Source organism: Hemibagrus wyckioides, linkage group LG11 (assembly GCF_019097595.1).
Source record: "Hemibagrus wyckioides isolate EC202008001 linkage group LG11, SWU_Hwy_1.0, whole genome shotgun sequence".
Lineage (NCBI taxonomy): Eukaryota > Metazoa > Chordata > Actinopteri > Siluriformes > Bagridae > Hemibagrus > Hemibagrus wyckioides.
The window spans coordinates 30798599-30813174 of NC_080720.1; the positions used below are offsets into that span (position 1 = coordinate 30798599).

Below are 14576 nucleotides of genomic sequence, written 5' to 3' on the forward strand. Positions count from 1 at the left end.
CTGACCTGAGCCTGTATCTCACCCTGTATCTGACTGACCTGAGCCTGTATCTGACCCTGTATCTGACTGACCTGAGCCTGTATCTGACCCTGTATCTGAGTGACCTGAGCCTGTATCTGACCCTGACCCTGTATCTGACCCTGTATCTGACTGACCTGAGCCTGTATCTTACCCTGTATCTGCCTGACCTGAGCCTGTATCTGACCCTGACCCTGTATCTGACTGACCTGAGCCTGTATCTGACCCTGACCCTGTATCTGACTGACCTGAGCCTGTATCTGACTGACCTGAGCCTGTATCTGACCCTGTATCTGACTGACCTGAGCCTGTATCTGACCCTGTATCTGACTGACCTGAGCCTGTATCTGACCCTGTATCTGAGCCTGAGCCTGTATCTGACCCTGTATCTGACCCTGACCCTGTATCTGACTGACCTGAGCCTGTATCTGACCCTGTATCTGACTGACCTGAGCCTGTATCTGACTGACCTGAGCCTGTATCTGACCCTGACCCTGTATCTGACTGACCTGAGCCTGTATCTGACCCTGTATCTGATTGACCTGAGCCTGTATCTGACCCTGTATCTGACTGACCTGAGCCTATATCTGACCCTGACCCTGTATCTGACTGACCTGAGCCGGTATCTGACCCTGTATCTGATTGACCTGAGCCTGTATCTGACCCTGACCCTGTATCTGATTGACCTGAGCCTGTATCTGACCCTGTATCTGACCCTGTATCTGACTGACCTGAGCCTGTATCTGACTGACCTGAGCCTGTATCTGACCCTGACCCTGACTGACCTGAGCCTGTATCTGACCCTGACCCTGTATCCTACTGACCTGAGCCTATATCTGACCCTGACCCTGTATCTGACCCTGAGCCTGTATCTGATTGACCTGAGCCTGTATCTGACCCTGTATCTGACTGACCTGAGCCTGTATCTGACCCTGTATCTGACTGACCTGAGCCTGTATCTGACTGACCTGAGCCTGTATCTGTATCTGACTGACCTGAGCCTGTATCTGACCCTGTATCTGACTGACCTGAGCCTATATCTGACCCTGACCCTGTATCTGACCCTGTATCTGATTGACCTGAGCCTGTATCTGACCCTGACCCTGTATCTGATTGACCTGAGCCTGTATCTGACCCTGTATCTGACTGACCTGAGCCTGTATCTGACCCTGTATCTGATTGACCTGAGCCTGTATCTGACCCTGACCCTGTATCTGATTGACCTGAGCCTGTATCTGACCCTGTATCTGACTGACTTGAGCCTGTATCTGACCCTGTATCTGATTGACCTGAGCCTGTATCTGACCCTGTATCTGACTGACTTGAGCCTGTATCTGACCCTGTATCTGACTGACCTGAGCCTGTATCTGACCCTGACCCTGTATCTGACCCTGTATCTGACTGACCTGAGCCTGTATCTGACCCTGACCCTGTATCTGACTGACCTGAGCCTGTATCTGACCCTGACCCTGTATCTGACTAACCTGAGCCTGTATCTGACCCTGACCCTGTATCTGACTGACCTGAGCCTGTATCTGACTGACCTGAGCCTGTATCTGACCCTGTATCTGACTGACCTGAGCCTGTATCTGACCCTGTATCTGACTGACCTGAGCCTGTATCTGACCCTGACCCTGTATCTGACTGACCTGAGCCTATATCTGACCCTGAGCCTGTATCTGACCCTGTATCTGAGCCTGAGCCTGTATCTGACCCTGACCCTATATCTGACCCTGACCCTGTATCTGAACCTGAGCCTGTATCTGACCCTGTATCTGACTGACCTGAGCCTGTATCTGACCCTGTATCTGACTGACCTGAGCCTGTATCTGACTGACCTGAGCCTGTATCTGACCCTGACCCTGTATCTGACTGACCTGAGCCTGTATCTGACCCTGTATCTGATTGACCTGAGCCTGTATCTGACTGACCTGAGCCTATATCTGACCCTGACCCTGTATCTGACTGACCTGAGCCGGTATCTGACCCTGTATCTGATTGACCTGAGCCTGTATCTGACCCTGACCCTGTATCTGATTCACCTGAGCCTGTATCTGACCCTGTATCTGACTGACCTGAGCCTGTATCTGACCCTGTATCTGACTGACCTGAGCCTGTATCTGACTGACCTGAGCCTGTATCTGACCCTGACCCTGTATCTGACTGACCTGAGCCTGTATCTGACCCTGACCCTGTATCCTACTGACCTGAGCCTATATCTGACCCTGACCCTGTATCTGACCCTGAGCCTGTATCTGATTGACCTGAGCCTGTATCTGACCCTGTATCTGACTGACCTGAGCCTGTATCTGACCCTGTATCTGACTGACCTGAGCCTGTATCTGACCCTGTATCTGATTGACCTGAGCCTGTATCTGACCCTGTATCTGACTGACCTGAGCCTATATCTGACCCTGACCCTGTATCTGATTGACCTGAGCCGGTATCTGACCCTGTATCTGATTGACCTGAGCCTGTATCTGACCCTGACCCTGTATCTGATTGACCTGAGCCTGTATCTGACCCTGTATCTGACTGACCTGAGCCTGTATCTGACCCTGTATCTGACTGACCTGAGCCTGTATCTGACTGACCTGACCCTGTATCTGACCCTGACCCTGTATCTGACCCTGACCCTGTATCTGACTGACCTGAGCCTGTATCTGACCCTGACCCTGTATCCTACTGACCTGAGCCTATATCTGACCCTGACCCTGTATCTGACCCTGAGCTTGTATCTGACCCTGAGCCTGTATCTGATTGACCTGAGCCTGTATCTGACCCTGACCCTGTATCTGACTGACCTGAGCCTGTATCTGACCCTGTATCTGACTGACCTGAGCCTGTATCTGACTGACCTGAGCCTGTATCTGACTGACCTGAGCCTGTATCTGACCCTGACCCTGTATCTGACTGACCTGAGCCTGTATCTGACCCTGACCCTGTATCCTACTGACCTGAGCCTATATCTGACCCTGACCCTGTATCTGACCCTGAGCCTGTATCTGATTGACCTGAGCCTGTATCTGACCCTGTATCTGACTGACCTGAGCCTGTATCTGACCCTGTATCTGACTGACCTGAGCCTGTATCTGACCCTGTATCTGATTGACCTGAGCCTGTATCTGACCCTGTATCTGACTGACCTGAGCCTATATCTGACCCTGACCCTGTATCTGATTGACCTGAGCCGGTATCTGACCCTGTATCTGATTGACCTGAGCCTGTATCTGACCCTGACCCTGTATCTGATTGACCTGAGCCTGTATCTGACCCTGTATCTGACTGACCTGAGCCTGTATCTGACCCTGTATCTGACTGACCTGAGCCTGTATCTGACCCTGTATCTGACTGACCTGAGCCTGTATCTGACTGACCTGAGCCTGTATCTGACCCTGACCCTGTATCTGACTGACCTGAGCCTGTATCCTACTGACCTGAGCCTATATCTGACCCTGACCCTGTATCTGACCCTGAGCTTGTATCTGACCCTGTATCTGACTGACCTAAGCCTGTATCTGACCCTGTATCTGACTGACCTGAGCCTGTATCTGACTGACCTGAGCCTGTATCTGACTGACCTGAGCCTGTATCTGACCCTGACCCTGTATCTGACTGACCTGAGCCTGTATCTGACCCTGTATCTGACTGACCTGAGCCTATATCTGACCCTGACCCTGTATCTGACTGACCTGAGCCTGTATCTGACCCTGTATCTGATTGACCTGAGCCTGTATCTGACCCTGACCCTGTATCTGATTGACCTGAGCCTGTATCTGACCCTGACCCTGTATCTGATTGACCTGAGCCTGTATCTGACCCTGTATCTGATTGACCTGAGCCTGTATCTGACCCTGTATCTGATTGACCTGAGCCTGTATCTGACTGACCTGATCCTGTATCTGACCCTGTATCTGACTGACCTGATCCTGTATCTGAGCCTGTATCTGACTGACCTGAGCCTGTATCTGACCCTGTATCTGACTGACCTGATCCTGTATCTGACCCTGTATCTGACTGACCTGAGCCTGTGGACGTGGTGATACAGGACTCTGATTAAGAGTCTGGGTTAATACAGAGATAAGAGTAAACACAAAGTGAATTACATTACTTTAAAGCTATACATTTCATCACGATGAAACTGAACACATCTCTACTGTTTGAGCAACAATAACGTTATGCTATGATGCTAATGATTGTACAATGATACACTTGTCCAGTTCATTAAAATACTCTTTAGCATAATAACAGGATGTTTGACACGATACTACAATAGACACGCATATAAGAAACTTTAAACGGATTAATTAAATCTCACTTGTTTAAGACAGGTTCAAACACTAACCGGCAGAGTCGCGCGTCAGTGACGTCACTTTACTGATTGGCCAGAGAAGGGCAGCAGGTTGAGAAGCAGCGGACCAATGGGGACTTTTATCCCGCCCCCTAATCTGCATAAAACCCTACGCGTGATTTTTGGAATAACAAACACTAGCATGCTGGAAAGAACAAACTAGCATCCTTGTGATTCACGTGTTTTATTTATTTTTACGAGTACGATACTCTTTGTATCGAGTGCGGATTTGACGCCATACAAGCCATAATCATCAAAATAAAAATAAAAAAAATAAACACTTAAAATTTATAAAAAAATATATATATATATATATATATAATTCTGTGTGTAATGAATCTATATAATATAGTGTTTCACTTGTTGAACTGAATTACTGAAATGAATCAACTTTTCGATGATATTCTAATTTATTCAGATACACCTGTGGTTGGGGAAACGAGATCTCTGCTGCCCTCTAGTGGACAACTCTGAACATAACCATGACGACCATGAATTGACCAATCAGGAGAAAAATAAAAATATATAAAGGCTAAAAATATACATTATAAATATAACATACATATAATAATGAAAATGGACGTTTTCTAGCTGGTATCTACACACAGTGGATGCTTTTTATACAAAAGTACAGCTTTTTTATAAATATATAATCACTGCCCGATGCCTGTGGGTCATTATACACAGAATCGAACTCAGCAATTATTTTCTTTACCCGAGACACGAAAACTGAAGGATATTATAATACGGGTTTTTAAAATGTGAATAGAGGAAACACTTTGAGATGAAATAAGGACAATATGCCTTAAAAAGCAGCAAGATGTGGTATAAAAGCTTTGAAGCTTCTAAAAATTGAGTGCAGTAAATAAATCAGTAATAAGAAATAACACGAAATACTGTAGATAATTAAGAGACAGGGATGAGGAAGATTATAATTCATTTTTTTTACTCGCATTTATGGATTTGTTACAGCAAAATCTCTTTAAAGTGACGATTCAGGAAGAAGTAAAGCCTCCTTTACTAAACACTGGTGTGTGTGTGTGTGTGTGTGAGTGAGTGTTGCTGGTATGTGCTTTTAAACAGTGTACAGGTGACCACATTAATAAACACCTCTAATACACACCTACCTTAACGTGTTGTTCCGTATGAAAGGTGCAGAGAGTCCAACTTTAACCTGAAACATTAAACAGAAAGTTTCAACTGAAATATTTAGTGATTCTGGTGTGATTTTCTAATGGTCAGACCTCAATAGGGGACAATGTCACTTTATTTGTTCCTGCAGCTTCTTCTTCTTCTTCTGGTGTCCTCATCCGAGAGAGAGAGAGAGAGAGAGAGAGAGAGAGAGAAAGAAAAAGAGAGAGAGAAAGATAGATAAAGCGAGAGACAGAGAGAGAGAGACGAGAGTAAGAGAGGTAGACAAAAAGAAAGAGAAAGAGAAATAGAGAGAGAGAAAGATAGAGAGTTTAAACTGAAATATTTAGTGATTCTGGTGTGATCTGGTGTGAAAAGCCTTAAAGTGTGTGAAGACCTCAGCAGAAAGCTGCTGCCGTTTCTCACTTTCTCAATCACAAAATGTTCATGTGATTGACAATAAAGGAAGTCGAAGCTGAAGAACAAAATTTTCCTGTTTGTTTTGTTATAAACTAAACTGCTGGATTATTAGATACACTTAGTTTATAGGTATAAAATGATCGACTGTTCCATGAGTGTGTGTGTGTGTGTGATGCGTATTTTATTAGACCCAATCCAAAGGTGCAGATACCCCATAATGCTACACAGACTTCTAGCCCTTTCTGTATCATTATAGTTACATTATAAACCTAGAAAATAACCAGTATAATGTTTATCTCATCACACTCGTAGATTATCTTAAAATTTCTTCACGTGCTCCTCGGTCGAATCCGGTGTTTTGGAAACCTTCCGTCTGTGTAAACTGTGCAGTGCAGCTTTGTTCCAGCGCTACAGAATCCTATAGTAATGTGGGGAGGATAAAACATACTACACTGTTTTGGTTTTAAATGCTTGATTCTGATTGGTCAGATTCATTCATTAAAAAAAGGGTGTGGCTGGTGATCTGTTGAAGCTTTTCATGAGGAAATGTGTAATATATTTGGAAGGAGTCTCCAGTTTTAGTGCTTTTCTAATAAGGTTTGTTTGTGTTTTTTCTGTAACAGGATACATTACATTTTGGTCTAAAACTTTAAAAGAGCAAAAAATCAAGAGGTTGGTGAGATCATGATCCTTTATAACTGGAATAATGTGGATAAATTGCTTCAGTGATGTTCCACAATATTGGATGCAACTCAACAACAACAACAAAAAAAGATGTTCATTAATTAGTAAAAAAATTCGACACCAATTAGCCATAACATTATGACCACCTGCCTAATATTGTTTTGGTCATCCTTTTGCTGCCAAAACAGCCCTGACCTGTCGAGGCATGGACTCTACTAGATCCCTGAAGGTGTGCTGTGGTATCTGGCACCAAGATGTTAGCAGCAGATCCTTTAACGGAGAAGTTCACCTCCAGAACAAAAATCTACAGATAATTTCTTCACCCCCTGGTCATCCAAGATGTTCATGTCTTTCTTTCTTCAGTCGTAAAGAAATGATGTTTTTAAGAAAACATTTCAGGATTTTTCTCCATATAGTGGCCTTCAATGGTGCCCGCGAGTTTGACCTTCCAAAATGCAGTTTAAATGCAGCTTCAAGGAGTAGTGTTTACGTTAGGTTAATATCTATGCATTGAAAATATAGTCAGTGAATGTTTTTTGGGGATTAATTGCAGCTCAGCCTCTTTCCTGTACAGGCCTATACAGTGTTTCTATATTAATATTAAAAGCCATTTTGAATTGGATTCATTATTGGGGTTTGTAAATTAACTGCTTAATGTTCTACATGATGTCATGAGGTCATGTGAGGTCATGTGAGGTCATATGAGGTCATATGACTGACCATGTGTTAAAAAAACCAAAACATTCCGAATTCTGTTCTGAGCATCACCTGACGACGTACATAGCAACCATCCTCAGACCAGCTTTAGCTATCGACAGAGAAACAGTGCCCCTTGTGTAGCAGAGATTTACAGCATTTAATAGCGATTTTACATCATTTAGCAGCATTTCACATCATTTAGCAGCATTTCACATCATTTAGCAGCATTTTACATCCTTTAGCAGCATTTCACATCGTTTAGCAGCATTTTACATCATTTAGCAGCATTTCACTTCATTTAGCAGCATTTCACATCATTTAGCAGTTATTTCAACAGAGTTTTAACTCTATTATACAATGGCTGCACTGTTTGTTAAAGATCTTCACCCTGAAGTATCTGAGGTGATACTTTCGAGTAGATTTAGACCTGCAGGACACGTCCAGTCTGTCCACATTTGCAGGGACAGGAAGACCGGCTCTCCTCTCGGATATGCGTACGTCAACTTCCGCTATCGAGATGACGGTAAAACAAACCTTTTCTTTTTTTCTACACTGTTTCTTACCTGTTTTTGCAGCAGATTTAAGGCTACATGTGTAACTTCTGTAGTATTTTCTAGTTTTACTATATGGATATGGTCATGTTTTAAATGGTACTAAAAAGATATGAAAAGATATTTTGATGAGTTATATATAGACTATAATAGACTTTAATTAAAAATGAATGGCTTATTTCTGTTCCCTCAGCTGAGAGAGCCATCAACATGTTCAATTTTGAACTGCTCCTGGGGAGACCCATGCGCGTCATGTGGTCTCACTGGGAACCCACCGCCAAGCCCATCAAGGGAGGAAACATTTTCATTAAGAACCTTGATTGGTCCATTGACTGCACCTCCCTCTTCGACACTTTCTCTGTGTTTGGGAGGATCGTGTCGTGCAAGGTTCGAGCTTTGCGCTGTTATATATGAATATATATATGAATAGCTGAATATCTGTGTTGTGTGATTAGTGTGTTGTTGTGTGTTGACACACTGTGTTTCTCCTGAAGGTTGTGGAATCAAAACGTTACGGGTACGTTCAGTACGAGTCAGCGGAGGCGGCGGCGCTGGCCATCGAACGGCTGAACGGGAAACTCCTGAACGACCGCCAAGTGTAAGTCACGTGTCAATTAGTGTCTTTTTACCAGCCAGGGTTCAAATGTCAGGATTTTTTTACATTCCGTTTAAACTAATTGCATTTAAGATTTATTTATTGAACTCTGAGGACATAACTTCTAACAGCAGGGTTTAGACTCTAAGTGCAGCTTCTCTGTTGTGTTATAGCACCATCGAGTACTTCAGGTCTTGGGAGGAGCGCAAGGTGGAGGTGCGCAGGGCCGAGAAGCCCAAGCCGGAGGCACGCAGGGCCGAGGAGCCCAAGGTGGAGGCGCGCATGGCCGAGGAGCCCAAATTGGAGGTGTGCAGGGCCGAGGAGGCCAAGGCAGAGGTGTGCAGGGCCGAGAAGCCCAAGGCAGAGGTGCGCAGGGCCGAGAAGCCCAAGGCTGAGGTGCGCAGGGCCAGGGAGGCCAAGGCGGAGGTGTGCAAGGCCGAGGAGCCCAAGGCGGAGGTGTGCAAGGCCGGGGAGCCCAAAGCGGAGGTGCGCAGGGCCAGGGAGGCCAAGGTGGAGGTGCGCAGGGCAGAGGATCCCAAGGCGGAGGTGCACAGGGCCGAGGAGCCCAAGGCGGAGGTACGCAGGGCCGAGGAGCCCAAGGCGGAGGTGCGCAAGGCTGAGGAGCCCAAGGCGGAGGTGCGCAAGGCGGAGGTGCGCAAGGCCGAGGAGCCCAAGGCGGAGGTGCGCAAGGCGGAGGTGCGCAAGGCCGAGGAGGCCAAGGCGGAGGTGCGCAGGGCCGAGGAGCCCAAGGCGGAGGTGCGCAGGGCCGAGGAGCCCAAGGCGGAGGTGCGCAGGGCCGAGGAGCCCAAGGCGAAGGAGCCCAAGGCGGAGGTGCGCAGGGCCGAGGAGCCCAAGGCGGAGGTGCGCATGGCCGAGGAGCCCAAGGCGGAGGTGCGCATGGCCGAGGAGCCCAAGGCGGAGGTGCGCAGGGCCGAGGAGCCCAAGGCGAAGGCGCGCAAGGCCGAGGAGCCCAAGGCGAAGGTTTGCAAGGCCGAGGAGCCCAAGGAGGAGGCGCGCGGGGCCGAGGAGCCCAAGGTCGAGGCATGCAGGGCCAAGGAGCCCAAGGTGGAGGTGCGCAAGGCCGAGGAGTCCAAGGCGGAGGTGCGCAAGGCGGAGGTGCGCAGGGCCGAGGAGCCCAAGGCGGAGGTGCGCAGGGCCGAGGAGCCCAAGGCGGAGGTGCGCAGGGCCGAGGAGCCCAAGGCGGAGGTGTGCAAGGCCGAGGAGCCCAAGGCGAAGGTTTGCAAGGCCGAGGAGCCCAAGGTGGAGGCATGCAGGGCCGAGGAGCCCAAGGTGGAGGTCGCCGTGGAGACAGCTGTCTCAGAAATCAGAGTTCCAGTTCCACTTCAGGTCCGAAACACAACAAGAAGCACACACACACAACAATACCAATATTCTGCATGCTTAATATTACATGCTACAAGATAGTGTATGATAGATTATTAGATTATAGATTACATAGCAAGTGTTTCATATCAGATTCGTAAATATCCTTGACATGGTGTATTAACTTTAGTCATTTGGAAACAACGCCCCACCCACTACTCCCTCTGTCCTCATGTGCGTGTGTGTACGTTTGTAGGTGGATAAAATGGACGCCTTACTGCAGGCAAGAGAAGCTGGTGTCATTCCGGTGAGGATCTTTAATGAAAATTTCTGATATTGATTCATATCTAAATGGATCATTACATCACATCACAGTGTACACAGGAAATAAAATTAATTTCTGACTTCTGCATTTCTCTTTCAGGAAATCCTGAAGAGGACTTTTACAGATGGAAAGAAGAAGAGAAAGAAGAAGAAGAAGAAGAAGAATAAGAGGAAATATTAATTAACCCCATCATTCTTCTTCTTCTTTTTATTATTATTATTGTAATTTTTTTTTCATTCTATTTTTATTCTTACTGTTATTATTATTACATTTTTTAATTCTTATTCTTATTATTCTTATTAATATTAAACCTTTATTCTAATTCACTACATTATTCACTAACATTATTGTAAATAATAATCACTTACACTGACATTATTGTAAATAATAATCACTTACACTGACATTATTGTAAATGATATTTGACGTCATTTGTATTGTTATTAAATTTTTAAAATCAACTTTGTGTTGTAAGTTTATTTATTTACAAGACCATTTAAATCTACTACTTTAATCATTTAATAAATCTTATAATCTAATAAAAATAAGATAAAAATATACTAGTGAGGATAGATGGATTGCAGGATAGACAGACAGATACTAGTGAGTACAGATGGATAGACAGACAGATACTAGTGAGTATAGATGGATAGACAGACAGATACTAGTGAGTATAGATGGACTGCAGGATAGACAGACAGATACTAGTGAGTAAAGATGGATAGACAGACAGCTACTAGTGAGTATAGATGGATTGCAGGATAGACAGACAGATATTAGTGTGAGTATAGATGGATAGACGGTCAGATACTAGTGAGTATAGATGGATAGACAGACATCTACTAGTGAGTATAGATGGATTGCAGGATAGACAGACAGATACTAGTGAGTATAGACAGATAGACAGACAGCTACTAGTGAGTATAGATGGATTGCAGGATAGACAGACAGATACTAGTGAGTACAGATGGATAGACAGTCAGATACTAGTGAGTATAGATGGAAAGACAGATAGACAGACAGATATTAGTGTGAGTATAGATGGATAGATGGATAGACAGACAGCTACTAGTGAGTATAGATGGATTGCAGGATAGACAGACAGATACTAGTGAGTACAGATGGATAGACAGACAGATACTAGTGAGTACAGATGGATAGACAGACAGATACTAGTGAGTATAGATGGACTGCAGGATAGACAGACAGATACTAGTGAGTATAGATGGATAGAGAGACAGCTACTAGTGAGTATAGATGGATAGACGGATAGACAGTCAGATACTAGTGAGTATAGATGGTTTGCAGGATAGACAGACAGATACTAGTGAGTATAGAAGGATAGACAGACAGATACTAGTGAGTACAGATGGATAGACAGACAGATACTAGTGAGTATAGACGGATAGACAGACAGGTACTAGTGAGTACAGATGGATAGACAGACAGATACTAGTGAGTATAGATGGATAGACAGACAGATACTAGTGAGTATAGATGGATAGACAGACAGATACTAATAAGTATAGATGGATAGACGGATAGACAGACAGATACTAGTGTGAGTATAGATGGATACACAGACAGATACTAATAAGTATAGATGGATAGACAGACAGATACTAGTGTGAGTATAGATGGATAGACAGACAGATACTAGTGAGTATAGATGATTAGATGGATAGACAGACAGATACTAGTGAGTATAGATGGATAGACGGATAGACAGACAGCTGCTAGTGAGTATAGATGGATTGCAGGATAGACAGACAGATATTAGTGTGAGTATAGATGGATAGACGGTCAGATACTAGTGAGTATAGATGGATAGACAGACATCTACTAGTGAGTATAGATGGATTGCAGGATAGACAGACAGATACTAGTGAGTATAGACAGATAGACAGACAGCTACTAGTGAGTATAGATGGATTGCAGGATAGACAGACAGATACTAGTGAGTACAGATGGATAGACAGTCAGATACTAGTGAGTATAGATGGAAAGACAGATAGACAGACAGATATTAGTGTGAGTATAGATGGATAGATGGATAGACAGACAGCTACTAGTGAGTATAGATGGATTGCAGGATAGACAGACAGATACTAGTGAGTACAGATGGATAGACAGACAGATACTAGTGAGTACAGATGGATAGACAGACAGATACTAGTGAGTATAGATGGACTGCAGGATAGACAGACAGATACTAGTGAGTATAGATGGATAGAGAGACAGCTACTAGTGAGTATAGATGGATAGACGGATAGACAGTCAGATACTAGTGAGTATAGATGGTTTGCAGGATAGACAGACAGATACTAGTGAGTATAGATGGTTTGCAGGATAGACAGACAGATACTAGTGAGTATAGAAGGATAGACAGACAGATACTAGTGAGTACAGATGGATAGACAGACAGATACTAGTGAGTATAGATGGATTGCAGGATAGACAGACAGATACTAGTGAGTATAGACGGATAGACAGACAGATACTAGTGAGTACAGATGGATAGACAGACAGATACTAGTGAGTATAGACGGATAGACAGACAGATACTAGTGAGTACAGATGGATTGACAGACAGATACTAGTGAGTATAGATGGATAGACAGACAGATACTAATAAGTATAGATGGATAGACGGATAGACAGACAGATACTAATAAGTATAGATGGATAGACGGATAGACAGACAGATACTAGTGTGAGTATAGATGGATACACAGACAGATACTAATAAGTATAGATGGATAGACAGACAGATACTAGTGTGAGTATAGATGGATAGACAGACAGATACTAGTGAGTATAGATGATTAGATGGATAGACAGACAGATACTAGTGAGTATAGATGGATAGACGGATAGACAGACAGATACTAGTGGGTACAGATGGATAGACGGATAGACAGACAGATACTAGTGAGGATGGATAGACGAATAGACGGATGGATAGACGGACGGATGGATGGACTTTTTAGGGAATGTAAGGGAATTTTTGTGTTACAGCAGGGGGTTTCTTCATCAGCATTACTGCAGTCCCCACAATCAAAAATATACACAAAGCCGAAATAAAATTAATTAAGATCAATTTAGCACTAAAAGAAATATACACTGACATTTAACTTATAATAAATATTTCAGAAATATACTAGAATACTATGTCAAAATACCATACTACACTATTCCATACTACACCCACTATTATACTGTATTAAAGTATACTATACTTCACTGCTACACTACAATACAATATAACAGTAAACTCTACTTAAATAATACTGATGAAAACTTGTTAATCGATGCATTTTAATCTATCATTGCTTAACGCTTTTGTCTCAGCAACATTTACTTCCACCAAAACCAAAGGGTTCATAGCAGATCTTGTTTATAAATATAATATATGAATAAAATCAAATAAAATAGATACTGCACTATATTACTATATAATATTCTACACTATACTTTACCACACTATACTATATAACACCACAGTATACTTCTATACGAAATAGCACCATACCATATCCTACATTACATTTTACTATACTATACTATACTATACTATACTATACTCTACTATACTGTACTGTACTGTACTGTACTATACTATACTATACTATACTATACTATACTATACTGTACTATACTATACTATACTATACTATACTATACTATACTACCATGGTATACTGCACTACACACTACACTACATAATACGTAACCACACCACACTATACTATATTACACTATACTATACATTACAAATAACCTGCACCTTTTGATCGGAGTAGGCGTGGCGGATCATAAATAAGTAAAAGTTCGATCAGGTACTGTGGTGTGAGACCATTTAGTGTTTTACAGGTCAGTAATAGTATTTTATAAACTGTGGGTTTGTACACGGAATTTGGCTTGGTGTACTGGTGCACTACAATAAAAATATGAACATATAAATATCAAGAAAAATCTAGGAATTTTAAGCAAGAGGAAATATTAACTGTGTAATAGTGCAGTATAATATTGTATAAAAAGTGAACCAGTGCAAACATTATATTACCAAAACTACAATCAGTGCAGATGGAAATATTATCTGTACATTAATTGTACATTAGTGGACCAGTGTAAAACTTTGAGGCAGTTTGAGGTAGGAAGGTAAGATAAGGTGCGGATGCAGTATGGCTGTCTGGGTCGTGTGTGTTAACAGTGTACTCTCACACAGTCTACTTAAAATAGGGACTCTGTACGTCTTCTGAAAATTGTACACTGCTATTGCAGAGACTCTGCATCGTGTGAAGTGACCGTCTGTGTGTGTGTGTGCGTGTGTGTGCGTATGTGTGTGTTGGTGTGGGTGTGTGTGTGTGTGTGTGTGTGTGTGCATGTGTGTGTTGGTGTGTGTGTGTGTGTGTGTGTGTGTGCATGTGTGTGTTGGTGTGGGTGTGTGTGTGTGTGTGTGTGTGTGTGTGTGTGCAT

The 14576-nt window shown here is 43.4% G+C and overlaps 1 protein-coding gene across 1 annotated transcript; it reads left to right on the forward strand.

Moving 5' to 3' along the window:
* The first annotated feature begins 7625 nt into the window (after positions 1-7625).
* On the forward strand, positions 7626-8456 carry LOC131362287 (polyadenylate-binding protein 1A-like). The gene is made up of 3 exons (XM_058404219.1): positions 7626-7826; positions 8048-8241; positions 8349-8456. The coding sequence occupies exons 1-3, from the start codon at positions 7661-7663 to the stop codon at positions 8454-8456; spliced, it is 468 nt and encodes a 155-aa protein (XP_058260202.1). The 5' UTR covers positions 7626-7660.
* The last annotated feature ends 6120 nt before the right edge of the window (positions 8457-14576 follow it).